The sequence below is a fragment of the Scyliorhinus canicula genome, chromosome 15 (genome assembly GCF_902713615.1).
Source record: "Scyliorhinus canicula chromosome 15, sScyCan1.1, whole genome shotgun sequence".
NCBI classification, from domain to species: domain Eukaryota; kingdom Metazoa; phylum Chordata; class Chondrichthyes; order Carcharhiniformes; family Scyliorhinidae; genus Scyliorhinus; species Scyliorhinus canicula.
In genome coordinates, this window is record NC_052160.1 from 62,509,592 (window position 1) to 62,528,534 (window position 18,943).

Consider the following 18,943-nt stretch of genomic DNA (forward strand, 5'->3'; position numbering starts at 1 on the left):
CCCGTCCCTGGGTCACTGTCCACCTGGAGTTGGCACATTCTCCTCGTGTCTGCGTGGATTTCACCCTCACAACCCAAAGATGTGCAGGTTAGGTGGATTGGCCATGCTAACTTGCACCTTAATTGGAAATGCTGACCGTAATACTACTCAAATCCATGTTAAGCTTAAAAGTGATGTAGTCTAATTACAAACAAAAATCTTAAACTTAACAAAGCCAATTACACTGGTACAAGGGAAGAACTGGCTACAGTTAATTGGGTAGCCAGACTAAAAAGTATGGAGGTAAATGAAAATATTTAAAGGAACAATTCAAAATGTACAACAAAAGTATGTTCCGTTGAAGAATAAAAATTCATCAAGAAGGACCCATCCGTGGCTCACTCAGGAAGTTAAGGATAGTATTTGATTTAAAAAGAGACTTACAATGTTATAAAAAAAATAGCAAGTTTGCTGATAAAGAGTGTTTTAGAAACCAGCAAAGGGCCATCAAAAAGCTAAAAAAGATGGAAAAGGCATGAGACTAAATGTAAATGTCACCACAGTCCCAGAGGATCATAGACTGCTCTCTCCGCTTTTGAGAGAGAGATGACTGGCGGTGATTTAACCTGAGGATTAGCATAGCTCAGGCAAGGGGCAAGGTTGAGCAGAGGGCCTTCATGAACAACCTCAGCCAGTACAGGAATTGAACCCACGCTGTTGGCGCTGCTCCACATCATGAGCCAGTAACATAAAAAGAATCTGTGAGAGATATAAGTATGTAAAAAGGAACAGAGTAGCTAAAGTAACATTGACCACTCAGAAGCAGAGGCAGGAATAATTATCATGGGGAATAAGGGGGGAGAGGAGGCTCTTCACAGTAGAAGACACAAGTTCCAAAACAGAAATAGCCGATAATCCAGGGGCTAGAAAGAGCGAGGAAATTAAGGAATTGATATCAACAGAGATAAAGTATGGAAAAACTTGAGGGACTAAAATCTGAAAATCCCCAAAACCAGATGACCTGCACGCTAGGGTTATAAAAAAAGATAGCTGCAGAGATAATGGATGTACTAAGCTATGATTTTCCAAAATTCCTCAGAATCGTGAATGGTCCCATTAGATTGGAAGTTGGCAAATGATACACCGCTTTTCACAAATGGAGAGAGATAAAACAGGGTGGACACTGAGAGACTGTTTCCTTTGGTAGGGGAATCTATAACACAAAGGCACAGTCTCAGCATACGGGGCCAATCGTTTTGAACTGAGATGTAGAGAAATCACTTCATTTAAAGTGTTGTGAAGTTTTGGAACTTTCTATCCAGAGGGCCATGGCTGTTCAACCATTGAATGCATTTAAGGCTGGGATAGACACATCTTTGGTCTCTCAGGGAATTGGGGGGAGCAGCAGGAGGGTGGAGTTGAAATCCAAGATCAGCCATGATCATATTGAATGCCACATCAGGCTCAATGGGTCATGTGGTTCACTCCTGCTCCTGTTTCTGTTTCTTACGTTTTTATGTGGCAGCACCATGCTGTCAATAAGATGATGCATACAAATTCACAGACTCTGGGAACACTATTTCACAGGAATGTTTCATTGTTCACCTCCAGGATTTATTTAAATAGTTGCAGGTGGCATTGTATAATGTGAGTATTGACCTTTTCGTCCATCAAAGAGTTTCATCTGTGTCAGTGGGGCATCATAATAATAAATAATGTCTACATCAATTCACCTCTATCTTAACACATATTTACTTCTAATAACTTGATTATAGTTGTTGTACATCTTTTACACAATTGGTAGGAATGTGGTGTATCAGTGTTCTTAAAGACAAACTAACTTGATCAATAACTGACTCTTTTGCAGTTTGCCAAATTCTCTTGTTTGCTTTATTCATGGCACTGATGCATTTAAGTCCTTTGATGAGCAAGAAACTCTGGCTGTAATTGAAAAGATAAATGAAGTCTGTTGGCGTATCTCTCCATTCAACGACACGAGTAGTGCATCATTTCTGAGTGATGACAGCCGTAAGGTAAATAGAAAAGAATCTTTGCAACAAATACATTTTGAATGAGTCTGTCTTACTTATATTAATATAGAAGAATAGACTGTTATCATTCAAGATTAAGGAACTTCATTTTAAAATTGGAAATCCATTTTTACTAAGCTTGAAATAGGGCTGCACTAAAATCTTGAGTGAAAATGTTTTATTGTCATTATTTTAGCTTTCAGACATTTTGATTATTTTGTTGTAGTCTCTAGTATTTTCAAAGTTATTAACACCAATGACTTCCATAACTTAATGCAGACTGAGGTGGTTCACATCAAGTAGTTAACATTGTATATTCAGTTATTCATATTTAATCCTGAGATTGATGTTGACTGCTCAATTTGAGCCAGGATAGACGAAACACATCTGATTGAGTTTACTTACAGATAGAGCTCACCTGAATAAATTGCAGTTACAGCTTTTTTGGGTCCAAAGGTTTCCCCTAAACTCCCTGTTGGAATTATTTGCGAGTATCTTAGCACATGGTTTTGGTATCCCTTTCAAGTTGAAATATTTTCTCTGCAGCTCCCATCAAACCTTTTCATAATCTTAAAACCTCTATCAGGGCAGTCCTCAGCCTCCTCTTCTCTCGAAAAAGAATTTTGGTCTGGTCAGTATTTCCTGATAGGTGTAACCGCTGTGTTGACATCATCCTTGTGAATTATTTTTGCACTTCAGAAATGATCCTGATTAGAATTGAATTTGGACACCAGAACAAGTGTGGTCTAATCCAGTTCCATAAAAGTTTAACAGAACTCTGCTTCTGTTCCCATACCAGCCTCCCCAGACAGGCGCCGGAATGTGGCGACTAGGGGCTTTTCACAGTAACTTCATTAAAGCCTACTCGTGACAATAAGCGATTTTCATTTTCATTTCTCAATTCTATTGCTCTAAAAGAATTCCCCAGTGCTTGTATGATTTTTGGATGGCCTTAATAACCTGCACTGTTATTTCTGGTGATTTATATGGAAAACGCAGATTCTTTTGACATCTTCCCCATTTACACTGATTTTCCAAGAAGTACGTGACCTCCTTATTCTTTCCAACAAAATGTGCCAACTCATGTTAATATTAAAGTCCATATACTCTTAGCAAGTTTGTGTGATGATATGATCTGCATACTCGTCTGCCATTGGGCCAGAACGTCGGCTTACCATTGGCCCTGGTCGGTCATGTGCCTCTCGACCGATTGGCCGAGAGGCTGAGTTAACCACGCCTCTATCAACGAGGTATAAATGCTCAGAAGCCTGACGATCGTCCCTTTCCACTGTAGACGATCGCCAGGCTGTGTTCTAGTTAATTAAAGCCTGACATTGGTAAATCACTCGCCTCGCGTGCAATCGATGGTGCATCAGTTTGCTAATGGCATTTTCTAACCGTCTTTCCTCAGTGTTACCCATACCCCCAATTTGGTGATATATGCAAATATTGACATTGTACTTCTCCACCCTGTGACCAACTTGTTAGCGTGCTTTAAACTTATTCAAGGCTGTTTTTTGAGTTGTCAGCATTTGGGTGCTTTGGTAGCATTTTTCAAAGCTGTTGATCAGCTTTGACTTGTTTTTCAGGTTGGGATGTGTGTTAAGAAACTGACCAGATTTCCATTTGTTATTGCTTACCAGCCTCATCATCTTCAGTTTCAGAGGGGCTGGTTTAGCTCACTGGGCTAAATTGCTGGCTTTTAAAGCAGACCAAGCAGGCCAGCAGCACGGTTCAATTCCCGTACCAGCCTCCCCGGACAGGCGACTAGGGGCTTTTCATAGTAACTTCATTGAAGCCTACTCGTGACAATAAGCGATTTTCATTTTCATTTCATTTCATTTCATATTTCTGCAGTTTTTAAAATATATATTTTTATTAGAGTTTTATCACATTTTACAAGTAACGCAACATTTTCAAAGCCCAGATGGTACAGTACAGAAAAAAATCTTTCTGTAAATGTAAGAACCAGCAAGAGACGATAAATTCAGAACCACGGTTCTTAAGAACTAGCGCCTCCAATTATTACCCTGGATCAATCAGAAAATGATGGAGAAAGAGGATACTTCTTTGTTTTTTTTCTCATTCCAGTTTTTTTTCCCCCATAATAATTGGATTGATATCCTTTTCTCTCTGACATTCTGCATTTGCAAATCATCTCACTCAAATATCATTCAAAATAACATCATGCATGGACTTAAAATATTCTCCAGCTCTCTAAATTGTCTGGTTCCATCTTGTGGGTATTCCTCACCAGGTTTACTTGCTACCAGGCCCTTACTTGTTCTTATCCAAATAATTTACTTGTCACTTCAATTGTGCTCATTTCAACATGTATCAGTGTGTTTGATTCTATCCCAATTATTTTAAAGTCAGTTTCTCTATGGAATATGTGTCAGTGCCTTGATCACTCAATTATGTTGTTTCACTCGGCCCAATGACCATTTCTGGCCATGTTGTTGACAAGCAGTGTGCAAGCATGGGGCCTGCTCTTAAGTGCATAATGGCAAGCCTGCCAATTAGTCACTTCCCATGTAATTCATCTGCACACTCACACAGTGTCCCTAATGTCATACCACACATTCTTGAACCTTTTGTGATCTTATCAAAAGATCTCAAAGTTGTTGCTCCTCTCTCCATGTATGGTCTCAATGCCTTGGGTGGTGGCCAGAGTATCGAACCTTGTTCTCTTAAATAAATGCATAGACAAGGACACAAGCATTACCAAGAGAAAGTTTATCAATTTACTAGCCTCCTCTAACTGTCCCCTTTATATGAATGCCAGATTGAAATATTCCATTGAATATTCCAATTCCCATTTCCTGTTTTAATTTCCTGTTTCAATTATCGACCCTCAATTACTTAATCCTATCCCAACCAAGAGCCCTGGAGGAATCTTGCAGTCCAATAAAATATCTTTATTTAAAATAGAAATCAAACATTTCCAATTGATTCTAGGCAGTAATATTTTGATTGCTTGTTATTTGCCTTGAATTACATCTTTTTTTTTGACGTAGCTTGCTAAATTACATTTTCTGTCAACATCCCAGAATTGTCCCAAATTCAAACAAGTGTTATTGGCTTTCAGATTTTTTAAAATCAATGTCCAGTTCATCTCTTCTTTGTCTTAAATTATAGAATCTCTTCTTCTTCAAAAGGCTTTCCCCTTATGCCCATAGACACCAGCTAACTGCAAATCAAGTTCCACTTGCAATTACCTGTAAAGTAAAACACAAAAACCCATCCTGCTTGGGGCAAAATGGTTAATTAATCGGAACATATCTGACAATTCAAACTTAAAATTTGCAATTCCCAATTCCTGTAAAAATGTAAATACATATTCAGCTGTTAGCAGATAAGGGTTAGACCATAAGACATAGGAGCAGAATTAGGCCATGAGGGCCATTGAGTCTGCTCCACCATTCAATCATGGCTGATGTTTTCTCATCCCCATTTACCTGCCTTCTCCCCATAACCTCGATCCCCTTATTAATCAAGAATCTATCTATCTCTGTCATAAAGACACTCAGTGAATTGGTCTCCACAGCCTTCTGCGGCAAAGAGTTCCACAGAGTCACCACCCTCTGGCTGAAGAAATTCCTCCTCATCTCTGTGAATTCTCTGCTCGTTTGAAAAACGGGCGGAGTAAAAGTTTTCAACGGGACGTCATTTCATTCCCACCTCTAAGGGACCTGTTTATTTTAACAATCAAGACTTTACATTCCATGTCAGAATTTTCCTATCTTTCTTCTTGTGTCAGTCGTGTTAGGAATAATAATTATATTTTGAACCTGACAAGAAGTTTTGATTCAAGATCAATCCAACACTTGAAAAGACACAAATGAACATCATTCACACATGTACATATAAATCTTAACGATAACATGACTATAACATCTACGTTTTCATTTGCTCGTAAAATTCAAATAGTCAATCATTCCTACTTTTAACTGCCGTCATTGAGTTCCTATAAATCAACATTTAAACCATATATTGAATAATTTAAAATCCAAGTTTCTGGGGAATTTAAAAATCAATTAATTACCTGCTGAAATACAAACTGTGCTCCAATTTATTTTCCTATATATTTTTGAACTTCAACAGTGGTGATAATCTCTTAAATTCCTCCCAGTCAGCTGAGGCAGAATTAGACTGGGATGGTGGAAATTGTGGATAATATGTCGGCGTGGAATTGGGAATGGGGGCAGAATTTAAAGGTATATACTGTCCTTGCCGTTCTTGTAATCTAGCTTGGCATGAGATAGTCCACTCTCCAGCCTTTCCACAAAAATAACATTTTCCTCTGGCAATTTTTGATTCTCGAGAAGCATTTGAATTGTACATGTCATTTTTTACTGATTGAACTGTTACTCCTTTAGGTTGCGCCTCTGTTCGAAAACCAGGGATTTTAGAATCTAAATCTCCATCAATTTGAGCACATCGAGTTACTAATGCTGTGTATGTTTTTCCCCTTGATCCCAACCAGGAAACACCATCGGACACATCTATTTTTAAACCAGCAAGGAATGCAGACTTTAATGGTTCAAGTGTGCTGTCATTCCACAAGTCCAGTTGCCCTGGCAACTTCGTTTCTGAGTGCTCCGCCCACACTTTCATAAATCTTGATCCATAATCTTACGCATCTTCCGGTTTCTTTTGCAGACAAACAGTAATTTTAGTCCAATTAGTTCTTGGCGGATTATATCTCAATAACCATTGTTTAATTACAAGCCAGTTATCCTCTATTTGCTGCCCCCCCTCCCTGAATGGTCTTTTGCTTCTCTAAAAAGTTGGTCACCCACTCGTTTAAGGGTTATTATGGTCAAAACTTGAACTCCATCTAGTGGGTGGAGATTGTAAACCTGTTTCAGTCTCTCAAGCCCCTCCCATGTTGCTATTCCTCTCTTTGGATTAGGCAATTCTTTGGACCACCGGTTGATTCAGCAGTTTTATGGACTATATGTTGATTATATTGGGCTTGAGTGACCCTCCTAGCCCCTTCCCCAGCAATTGCTTCTATTATAATAATCTTTATTGTCACAAGTAGGCTTACATTGCAATGAAGTTACTGTGAGAAGCCCCGAGTCGCCACATTCCAGTGCTTATTCGGGTACATAGAGGGAGAATTCAGAATGTCCAAATTCCCTAACAGCACGTCTTTCAGGACTTGTGGGAGGAAATCGGAGCACCCGGAGGAAACCCATGAGGCGAACGTGCAGACTCCGCACAGACAGTGACCCAACCGGGAATCGAACCTGGGACCCTGGAGCTGTGAAGCCACAGTGCTAACCACTGTGCTGTGCTGCTCCATATTCCAGTTTTATATCGCTCTGACTTTATGGGAGCTAGCAGAATACCTTTTGTGTTTAAGTGTGGATTTTTAGTGTCTGTCAACCATTTTCTGCTGAATTCTGCTTCAGAATCATCATCAGACTCCGATGAGTCCAAAGATTCTGAAGTTGCCGGCTCAGTTATCAATTTGGAATCTAAGGTTCCCTTTTTTCCTTTTTAATTGTTTTGATCTAATTATTTTAGTTTTTAAATGGGGTGAGGCTGCCACCAGACTGCTTGTGGCTGTTTCTGTTTTTCCTCCTTTTGAGACCCTGCTACCTCACTGGCTGGTGGAGGCGGGCTTCTGTAGTCGAGCTTGCTGTGCCAGGGATGGGTTTTTGTTGTATGGGTGTCGGGGACCCATTGAAAAGATGTTCCCCCCAGGTCAAGAGTTCTACAGGACTACTTTTTACCTCCCAATTTTGAATAATGCTGCTATGCTCATTTTATGCTTTGCATTTTCCAATGACATACTCGTAATTTTTTCCCAAACTTTTCTCAAATCATCAGTGGACCATTGCCCCTTTGAAGCATTGTGCTTTAAAAAACTTTGTTCAATTTCTGTACTGATATTGATTAATTGAATTTGCTGGTCTACAAAATTGTTTGCCAAGCCAAATATCTTCTATGGAAATCTCTGGTGGATCTTGACCACCCCAAGAGGTTGCTGGCAGATTCTCGGCTGCCATTTCAACTCTAAAACAGAGCTTTTAGCCTTGGTTCACTCTGGACACATTTGGTTCATAAAGAGAGCTTAAGGAGTCACCCAATTTCTACACACGGTCACAGATTTGCAGATCGCTTACCTGGCTTCTGTTCTTCTGTGTCCGGTACTCCGGAAAGGCATTTGGATCTCTCCCGTTGTTCTCCTCGGCCTGACTCGCCAATTAGTCTCCTGTAACAAAACTATATCTGCTTTCGCTTTCTTAAGCAAAGACAGGATCTTTTTTCTTTTGAGAGGTGATGAAATCCCTGCACACATAGTTTAAAGTTGGTTACAGCCATTGCACAGACCACCAGAAAAAAAATAGGATAGGATTTTCACACCATATTCAGTTGTGTGCCAAAACACACCTCCCTCATCTCCAGTTACACCAGAGTCACCATAATGCCCCTATAATGTTCTTTTCTCATATAAAAGTCCTGGCTGTATCAATACACCTGTCTGTAACATTATACAAATCCCAAAACAACAAAATGCAAAAGAATTACAACCACATTAGTACTAAGGGGACTTTCTCCAACATAGGTCATTACTATCAAGAAGCATACTCCCAACAGAGAGGAGAAGTAAAACGCGAACAAGGGAATGGGAGCCAAATGCCCCTCCTGCATTTTGACCCCATCCGGCAATGGCATCAATCTGTTCTGTCATAAATACAGATACGGATAAAAAGAAAAGACGATGGATAATTAGCACACGGTACAGCTACGATGAATAAAAGTCCCTGAGGTTCTTTTCTTTAATAAACATTTTATTGAGGTATTTCTTTGGCATTGTAACAGCAACAAAATCAACAACGTACATCGCAAGGAAAATATAAACATAGTGCAAATTCCACCTCGCTCTCCCACAGGTCTCACCATTGCTTACCCCCCTAACCTACACTAATCTAACCACCTTCCTCCCGCTTCTGCTGACGATTAGTTCTCTGCCAGGAAGTCGACGACTGGTTGCCACCTCCGGGCGAGCCCCAACAGAGACCCTTTCATGGTGAACTTAATTTTCTCCAGGCATAGGAAGCCAGCCATGTCTGAAAGCCAGGTCTCCGATTTCGGGGGCTTTGAGTCCCTCCAAGCTAGTAATATGCGCCTTTGGGTTACCAGGGAAGCAAAGGCCAGAACGTCCGCCTCTTTCTCCTCCTTGATTCCCGGATCCTGCGACATCCCAAAAATCACCACCTCTGGACTCATTGCCACCCTCGTGTTTAATACCAGTGACATAGCGTTGGCAAACCCCTGCCAAAAGCCCCTCAGTCTTGGACATGCCCAAAACATGTGGACATGGTTCGCTGGTCCCCCCGCACACTTCGCACACCTAACCTCCACCCCAATGAAACTGCTCATCCAGGCCACTGTCATGTGAGCCCAGTGAATGACCTTAATTTGGATCAGGCTGAGCCTGGCACATGTCGCGGTCGCGTTGACCCTTCCTAACGCGTCTGCCCAGAGGCCCTCCTCTAACTCTCCCCCCAGCTCCTCCTCCCACTTTTGCTTCAGCTCCTCGGTCTGCGTCTCCTCCGAACCCATAAGCCCCTTATATATGTCCGAGACACTCCCCTCTCCTATCCATCTTCTAGAGACCACCCTATCCTGAATCCCCCTTAGCGGCAGGAGTGGGAAGGTTGGTACCTGCTTCCGCAGAAAGTTCCGTACCTATAAATATCAGAATTCATTTTCCCCCACCAATGCAAACTTCTCCTCCAGCACCCTCATACTCAGGAAGCGTTCTTCTATGAACAAGTCTTCCATCTGCTCAATCCCCGCTCTCCGCCAAATTCGGAACCTCCCGTCCATCCTCCATGGGGCAAACTCATGGTTATCGCAGATTAGGGAACACACCGACGCCCCCTCTGCTCCCACATGTCTCCTCCATTGCCCCCAGACTCTCAGGGCCACCACCACCACTGGACTGGTGGTGTACCACGCCGGCGGGTATGGCAGAGGCGCCGTTACCAATGCCCCCAAACTTGTGCCCTTACAAGAAGCCGCCTCCATGCGCACCCACGCCGGCTCACCCCCCAGCAGCCACCTCCTTACCATGGCTATGTTAGCCGCCCAGTATTAGTTGCTGAAATTCGGCATGACCAGCCCTCCATCCCCTCGACACCGCTCGAGCATTGCCCTCTTCACTCGTGGGGACTTGACCCCCCACACAAAGCCCACAATAATCTTATTGATCCGCTAATAAAAGGACGGCGGGATGAAAATGGGGAGGCATTGGAAGACGAATAGGAATCTCGGGACCACCGTCATTTTTACCGACTGCACTCTACCCGTCAGAGACAACGGGAGCGCATCCCATCTCCGGAAATCCTCCTTCATCTGCTCCACCAACCGGGCCAAGTTCAATTTATGTAGCCTGTCCCAATCCCTCGCCACTTGTATACCCAGGTACATGAAACTGTCCCCTACCACTCTGAACGGCAGTTCCCCCAGTCGCCTCTCCTGACCTCTTGCCTGGACCGCAAACATCTCGCTCTTCCCCATATTGAGATTAAACCCCGAAAACTTGCCAAATTCCCCTAAAATTCCCATAATTTCTTCCATCCCCTCCATTGGGTCTGAGACATAGAGCAGTAAATCATCCGCATACAGCGAGACTCTGTGCTCCATACCCCCCTGGACCAACCCCTTCCAACTCCTTGAGACCCTCGGAGCAATTGCCAGCGGCTCTATCGTCATGTGCAAACAGCAAGGGGGAGAGGGGGCATCCCTGTCTCGTCCCCCAGTGCAGCCTGAAATAGTCCGAAGTCGTCTTGTTTGTCCACAAACTAGCCACCGGAGCCCGGTACAGCAACCTATCCCAGTCAACAAAGCCCCTTCCAAACCCGAACCGCTCCAGCAACTCCAATAAGTAATCTCACTCAACCTGGTCAAAGGCTTTTTCCGGGTCCATCGCGATCACCACCTCAACTTCTCTACCTTCCCGGGGCATCATGATCACATTTAGCAGCCTTCTTACATTGGCCACTAGCTGCCTGCCATAGACTAACCCAGTTTGATCCTCCACTATAATGCCCGGTACACAGTCCTCAATCCTGGAGAACAGAATTTTGGCCAGAAGTTTGGCATCTATGTTCAGGAAGGAAATTGGCCTGTAAGACCCACAAAGCTCCAGGTCCTTGTCCCTTCTCAGAATGAGCGAGATCAAGGCCTGTGACATCGTCTGGGGCAGAGCCCCACTTTCCTTAGCCTCGTTAAAGACCTTCATCAGCACTGGCCCCAATATTCCAGAGAACGTTTTGTAGAACTCGGCTGGGTACCTGTCCAGTCCCGGGCCTTACCCAACTGCATGGCCTTCAGACCCTCCACTATCTCCTCCAGCCCGATTGGGGCCCACAGCCCTTCTACCAGCTCCCCATGCACCTCCAAAAAGTGTCTCATCCCCTCTGGCCCCGCAGGGGGTTCCGACCTGTACAGCCTGCTATAAAAATCCCGAAAGGTCTTGTTCACCCCCGCCGAGTCCCCAACTAAGTTCCCATCCCTGTCAATAACGTTCCCTATTTCTCTAGCTGCCTCCCTCTTTCTGAGCTGCTGTGCCAGCATCCCGCTGGCCTTCTCCCCTTGCTCATAAATTGCCCCCCACCACCTTTCTGAGCTGTTCCACTGCCCTCCCTGTGGTTAACAAACCAAATTCCGCCTGTAGCTTCTGGCGTTCCCTTAAAAGCCCTGTCTCTGGAGCCTTCGCATACCTCCTATCCACTCGTAGAATCTCTTTTACCAGTCGGTCCGTTTCTGCCCTATCCGTCCTGTCCCTGTGAGCCCAGATCGAGATCAACTCTCCTCTCACCACTGCCTTCAGCGCTTCCCAGACCACCGCTGCTAAGACCTCCCCCATAGCGTTTACCTGCAGATAGTTCAGCATGCATTTCCTCAGCCTCTCGCACACCGCTTCGTCCGCCAATAGTCCTATATCCAGCCTCCATTGCGGGCGCTGTTTGCTATTCATACTAACCTGCAGGTCCACCCAGTGCGGAGCATGGTCCGAGATCGTAATCGCCGAATACCCCCTGTCCACCAACCCCGCCAATAGGGTCCAACCAACAACAAAGAAATCTATCCAGGAATACACCATATGTACGTGGGAGTAAAAAGAAAACTCCTTCACCCTTGGATGCCTAAATCTCCATGGGTCCACCCTCCCCATCTGCTCCATGAACCCTTTCAACTCCTTTGCCATTGCTGGCACCTTGCCCTTTCTCGAGCATGACCGGTCCAGACCTGGATCAATAGCCATATTAATTTCCCCGCCCATAATCAGTCTGTGCGAATGCAGGTCCGGAATCTTCCCGAGCAGCCTCTTTATAAAATCCCCATCATCCCAATTTGGCGTGTATACGTTGACCAGCACTATCTTCATTCCCTGCAACTTGCCACTAACTATGATATATCGACCTCCCACATCCGAGACTATCCTCCCCACCTCAAATGTCACCCGCTTGTTAATCAGAATCGCAACCCCTCTTGTCTTTGAATCCAGCTCCGAGTGGAAGACCTGACTAATCCAGCCTTTCCTCAACCTGAACTGATCCACTACTTTAAGATATGTCTCCTGCAACATCACCACGTCTGCCTTCAGTCCCCTCAGGTGCGCAAAAACACGTGCCCTCTTTCCCGGCCCATTTACCCCTGGACATTCCAGGTGGCCAGCCTAGTTGGGGGGCAAAGCCCCCCCTCCCCCCCCACCCGTCGGTCAGCCATCCCCTTTCTTGGGCCCACCTCCAGCCCATGTGCCACGCCTCCTCTGGCCCGCCCCACGGTGGCCCACACCCATTATTGTTCCCTGCTCCCCTCTCCGCTCATGTAAACAAATTCCTTCATCCAACAATCTCCAAACAAACACCCAGCAGCTAGAAAACACAAAAACAAAAGCACCACCCACCGAAACTCAGACAGGCATGTCTCCATCCCACAAATGTGCACATCAATAAAAACACACAAGATAAAACACAAAAGGGACACTGCCAACATCTACCGAGAAAAAGAACCAAAAAATGAAAAATTGACTTTTCTCCCCTCCCCCCTTTCTTTCCTCGAAGCAGAGCTCCAAAAAAAAACAGACACAAAACAATTCAAGAAAGCATAGCCAATTTAACAACAGAAAAACAAAACCCACCAAAAACTAAGGGGGAGAAAAGAAAAACAAAAAAAACCCCACAGAGGAACAGAACAAAAAGGGCCCAATATAGGCCAACATTTTGTCACTAACTCCGAAAGTTCTCAAACTCCCACCAGACGTTTTTCTTTTCGCAAAGTCCAGTGCCTCATCGGGCGACTCAAAATAGTGATGTTGGTCCTCATGCGTGGCCCAAAGACGCATCGGATACAGCGGACCGAACTTCACCTTCTTAAAGAAAATAGCCTTGACTTGGTTAAAGCCTGCCCTCTTCCTCGCCACCTCCACGCTCAGGTCCTGGTACACCCGCAGGATATCATAGAATTTACAGTGCAGGATGCTGTTATCCCACTTGCAACTCCGCGTGCGCTTGGCCCACCGAAGAATGCATTCCTTGTCCAGGAACCTGTGGAATCTCACCACCATTGCTCTCAGGGTCCCCTGCCAGCGGCTTCTGAGCAAGTGCCCGGTACGCCCTGACCACCTCAACCGGTCGGGGGAATGCCCCCTCCCCCAGCAGCTTTTCAAACATACCCGCCATGTATGCCCCAGCATCTGCTCCCTCAGCTCCCTCCGGGAGGCCGATAATTCTTAGGTTCTGCCAGCGGGACCGAAGCATCCCCACCTCCAGCTCCACTGCTGTTTGATGCTCCTCTTGTTCAAGCAGCACCTTCTCCACTTCTGAATTGCCCAGTCCTGGGCATCCAGTCTGCTCTCTAGCCGATCAATTGATTCTTTGATCGGGTCCAACCATTCCCGCTTCTGCCTGGCAAAACCATCCTGGATGGCCTCCATCACCATGTCCTTTGGTAGCTGCGCTGCCATCCCAGGGGTCCTCGGCCATACTGTCTCCCGCTGCAGCTTCAACACAGCTCGTGGCTCACTTCTTGTTTCTGCCCTTTTGCGCACTTCTGGTCCTTTTCTTCATGCACTGATATGTGTGGAAATAGTGCCCAATTGACTCAGCTTTCGAATTAGCCATTTAAAACCGGAAAAAAGTTCAGGGGTAAGGTCCGACCAGAGCGGCAGCCACCAAATGTGTGACTTACTCCTCCATGGCCGCCACCGGAAATCGATCCCTGAGGTTCTTAAGGATAATAATGAGACTTTCATGACAGTGCTCAAATGTTAACACCTCTCAATACACAGGGAATATGACAACATAAAATCAGACAAAACAATATGACGAGAGAATTTTGAATTTCAACGAGCAAGCCACATACTCTCAGTTCAAGGCCTCACCCTCTCTGGACTTAATGGAGGCTAAGGCACTAGCTGGAATGTTGGAAGACTAAAGGAGTTGTCTGGTATCACTCTCAGGGTCGCAGGATAATGCAGGGCCTAATTCATTCCAGCTGCCTTGAGCTGTGTCTGGACTTCACCAAGTGGGTGGCACAATTGTCCAGTGGTTAGCCCTGCTACCTCAGCTCCAGAGTCCCTGGTTCAATTCCGGCCAAAGGCCCCCCACTACCACCCCCACTCCTGGCACACCCTTGACCCGGACATTAAGTCTTCATCTATTACTCTGATAATGTTCTCAGTCATAATTTTCAACATCTTGGAAAGTGCCGGGGTCAAGAGACCCCTTGAGGATCAAGTCACCATATTGAAAAGGTGACTCCACCCTTGTTACGTCCGACTACTCCCTTTTAACACCGGATTTCTTTGAATTCCAACAGTTATCCAAAAATCCTCTGGAGACATACTACTAGTATTAACTCACAGATTAGGCAAGTATATGCCTTGCAAACAGGTTAAAAGAGGCGGAGTCAGAAAATCCCACCCCGTTTTTACAGGGTGTTAGAGCCTGAGCAGGGCCTACAAATTTCCCAGCCTTTATTATAGTTACCAATCCTTGACATGTAAAAAGAAAAATCACATTTCATTTCTAATAGCCAATGTACAATGGAGCTCTAAAACTATCTCCAGGGAGAATGGAGTTGACACCGGAAATGAATAAAAGAGTGACAACAGAGTTTGTGGCAAAGCTGCCATTCCTGTGTCCACATCACATGGTCCCCCCTCAAAGTTTCTTTAAAAGAATTGATTGCACTGACACTGAAGGATGGCATGATGACCACCAACCCATTAATTTGACCAAGTGGCCATCTATTAGGTCATTGGTGAAGTAACAGCTTTTGGAAATAACTATATGATTGTATATTCAGAAACAATAATCAGGAATTTTCTTGGCATGTTCCTAATTCCCCAGTTGTATGATGAAAACTGTGGCTAAGATATTCCAGCCCTGTCATGGGGATGTGATGGCCCAGTCTGAAGTCCATTGACCTTTGTCAGGACCGAATGATTCCGGTGGCGGGCGGAGTTAGAAAATCCCACCCCGTTTTTACAGGGTGTTGGAGCCTGAGCAGGGCCTACAAATTTCCCAGCCTTTATTATAGTTACCAATCCTTGACATGTAAAAAGAAAAATCACATTTCATTTCTAATAGCCAATGTACAATGGAGCTCTAAAACTATCTCCAGGGAGAATGAAGGGGACACCGGAAATGAATCTATAAAAAGAGTGTGTTAATTTGTTAGATAAATATAAGCATATGCCTCTTTGCAAAATAATCCTAAAAGTTGTGGAGGTGAAAACGCTCTTCGGCTTTTCTGTAAAATGTCCAATAATATATTGGTAACTCACTTTACACTCCGCTTGATTTTCTCTTTCATTAACTTAATGCAAAATTAGCTGCTGATTTGGAGTCCCCACTTCCGAAACTGAAGATCGATTCTTTTTTCAATAACGTCTCTCTAAGACTGAAACTTGCTCCTCTTAATTTGGTAATTAGGTGATTTGCCATTGTCCATCAGGGTCCATGGGTGGGATTCTCCGTTGCCCGACACCAAAATCGGATATGGCAATTTGGCGGAGAATGGCTCCCGACGCTGAAATCGAGGCAGGTGCCGTTTGACGCTGGGTCGCGATGCTCCGCCTCCTCCAAATTGGCATCATCGAGACGCGCACCGCACGCAGTTGCAACCCAATTTGAATGTCATTATCGGGCCCACATGCGATGCTCTCCTCCAATGGGCTGAGTTCCCGACAGCGTGGGCCATGTGTGGTCTCAGCGGTCGTGAGCCTGGTGTGGCAGCTGCGAGGAGAGAGAGTGGGCATGCAGACAAAGTCCAGCACCGGCGTACTCCGCCGAGAGCCATGCCGCTGGCCAGGGGGCTTCTGCCATGGCTGGGGGGGAGTGGTGGGGGGTTGCCAGGAGGTGGGCTCTGGGGTTGGGGTGGTTGGGTACTCTGTCCAGCACAGCCAGCGCCCTCTTTTCCGGACCGATTGGTGCGTGTGTGTGGGGGATGTAGGCGTACGCGCGGCTGCAGCTTGTCAGCCCTGTGCAAGTCCAGCACGGACACGGCAATTCTCGCGCGTTCTGCGGGTGTTTCATGCAGCGCTGGTGCTAACCCTTCACTGGTAGCGGAATCGGTGGAGGTGTGGTGCTGATTTTTCCGTCCTGAAACACTATAGATCCTCCGTTGGTGTCAGCAAGAACAGAATCCAATCCCATATCTCTCTTTGTTAGAATGAGAGACAAATTACTTGAGGAGCACCACTCTATATTAAGCATAGAATGAGGCAGAGAGACAGATCTTCATGAACTACCATAGCTGATATGGGATTGAACCTGAGCCGTTGGCATCATTCCACACCACATGCTCTAGTCATCAAGTAAACTGAGCTAACCTTTCATTTTTCTTAATTTATAGTTGCTTAATTCAAATGACCTGATCGATCAATTTTTTTCAACAAAAATATCTTTTTCACACTGATTCAAAAGTAATAGTTGATCAGCCAATGAAACCAGGACAGTAGTCTGATTTGTAATTTGAACTATAACTTATCTGAACAATTCGAACCTCAAAGTTGCAAACATTATACTTTACATTGTAATATTTTCACATCCTTCTGAAACATTATACTTTCTGATTTATCAAGAGCAGTGTCATGGAAGATTCACAAATATAAATAAGTACTGCCAGCTCATTCGAAAACATATTTTTTAAGGTTACATGTATTAATGTTATCCTTTTTTCTTGCAGCTCTCAATAGTCTTAGTGAGCAAATTTGGCAACTTCTCAGTCAACCTTCTGAATAGTTTGGGACAAACAGCTGTCGGACTCTCATTGTCACAGATTAGCAGTATTGATGGGAACATTCTACGGGAAGCTCTGCCAAGCCTGGGTGAAGTCAAAGGGTGGAATCTCGGCCAGGCAAAAGCAATTGTAGCCAAGTTACTCAAAGATGGTTTCCAGGTAAGGGCTGAATAAATTGGAAACTAATGTATTACTTGATACAGAGTTGAATATGTTTAATGAAGATAACACAACTATTTATTGTACACAGTCTACTATATAGTTAATGCACTTTGATATAACTCCTTGTGTATCCTTTTAACTTGGATTGATGGTGTGAAAACACTATCTTGCCTAATCTTCCTTTGCATCAACTTTAGTGAAAAAGAAAATTAGGTAGGGTTTTTATGGGTGGCTAATCATTATTACCTGTTTTACATTATCAGCAAAAGTTAAAATTGCACCATTTGTTTCCATATTAGGATGGAGTGCAGGCAGCAGTTATAAATAGGTATATTTTTAATGTAATCACATAGTCTATAAGCAATAAGCATAATCTATAAACAATTCTATAAGCAATTCTTTCTTTAAACAGTAGCACATATTTTAAGATTGTAGATGTGCATTCTCTGAGTTTGAAAGTTTTGTGGACTAACTTGGAGCAAATAATTTGTTCAGAAGGCTTGAAGTCAGCTTTCTTCTATCCCAACATCTAGTCTGTTTTAATTTCTCTTGTATTCCATGTACCTGTCCTGCATGGAAATCTAAAATTAAAGGGGACTTTTGCTGGTGGTCACAAAGTAGGACTTTGCACGTAAGATAACTCCTGCCTGAGGACTTGATGTTTGGCCCTTTCTGCCCATTTTCCGGGTGCTGTGCAGGTGAAAAAGTGATATAATGGAAGAATTAGGATTTCTCCTGTTACGGAGGCTACCTAGTCAGCCCTCAACTGTGGTATGAGAGACTGCATCAGAGCTGTAACTTTTTAAGATTTTAAGACAGTATGGGAAGATCGATTTGCTCCAGGAGTGATAATATATGGAATAGAACATGGTTATTTCTAAACAACCTATTAAAACTAAAGAAAACAATTTTTAAACTTCGACCCTAACAATAACAAATTCCATGTCATTTCTTAACCTTGACACACACCATTAAACAGCACTATAACAGAACATGTGGCTCTCATGACACTTTCGCAGGCAGACAAAGGCAATATTTACATTTAGGAAGCAATCTTTCTTCTGTTGGAGATATCAGAACCCTGGCCGAGATTCTCCCTGACCCGGTGGGGCAGGGGGTCCCGGTGGGACGGAGTGGCGTGAACCACTCCAGTGTCGGGCCTCCCCAAAGGTGCGGAATTCTCCGCACCTTTAGGGGCTAGGCCCGCACCGGAGAGGCTCCCGCTCTGCCGGCCGGCGCAAACGGCCTTTGTCGCCCCGCCAGGCGGGGCCGAAAGGCCTTCGCCGGCCGGCTGAAGTCCGCGCATGCACCGGTGCGTCAGCGGTTGCTGATGTCAAACCGGCGCATGCGCAGTGGAGGCGGTTCTCTTCCGCACCAGCAATGGTGAAGGCCATGGCGGGGTGGAAGAAAAAGTGTGCCCCCACGGTGCAGGCCCGCCCGCCAATCGATGGGCCCCGATCGTGGGCCAGGCCACCGTGGGGGCACCCCCCGGGGCC

The 18,943-nt window shown here is 44.7% G+C and overlaps 1 protein-coding gene across 1 annotated transcript in view; it reads left to right on the top strand.

Moving 5' to 3' along the window:
* The window catches only part of LOC119978724, a 139,992-nt gene that overhangs the window by 85,064 nt on the left and 35,985 nt on the right, over positions 1-18,943 (top strand). The window contains exons 21-22 of the mRNA XM_038820558.1: positions 1,847-2,012; positions 17,232-17,444. Of these exons, the coding sequence (XP_038676486.1) occupies positions 1,847-2,012; positions 17,232-17,444 (379 nt within the window). The remainder of the gene's footprint in view (positions 1-1,846; positions 2,013-17,231; positions 17,445-18,943) is intronic.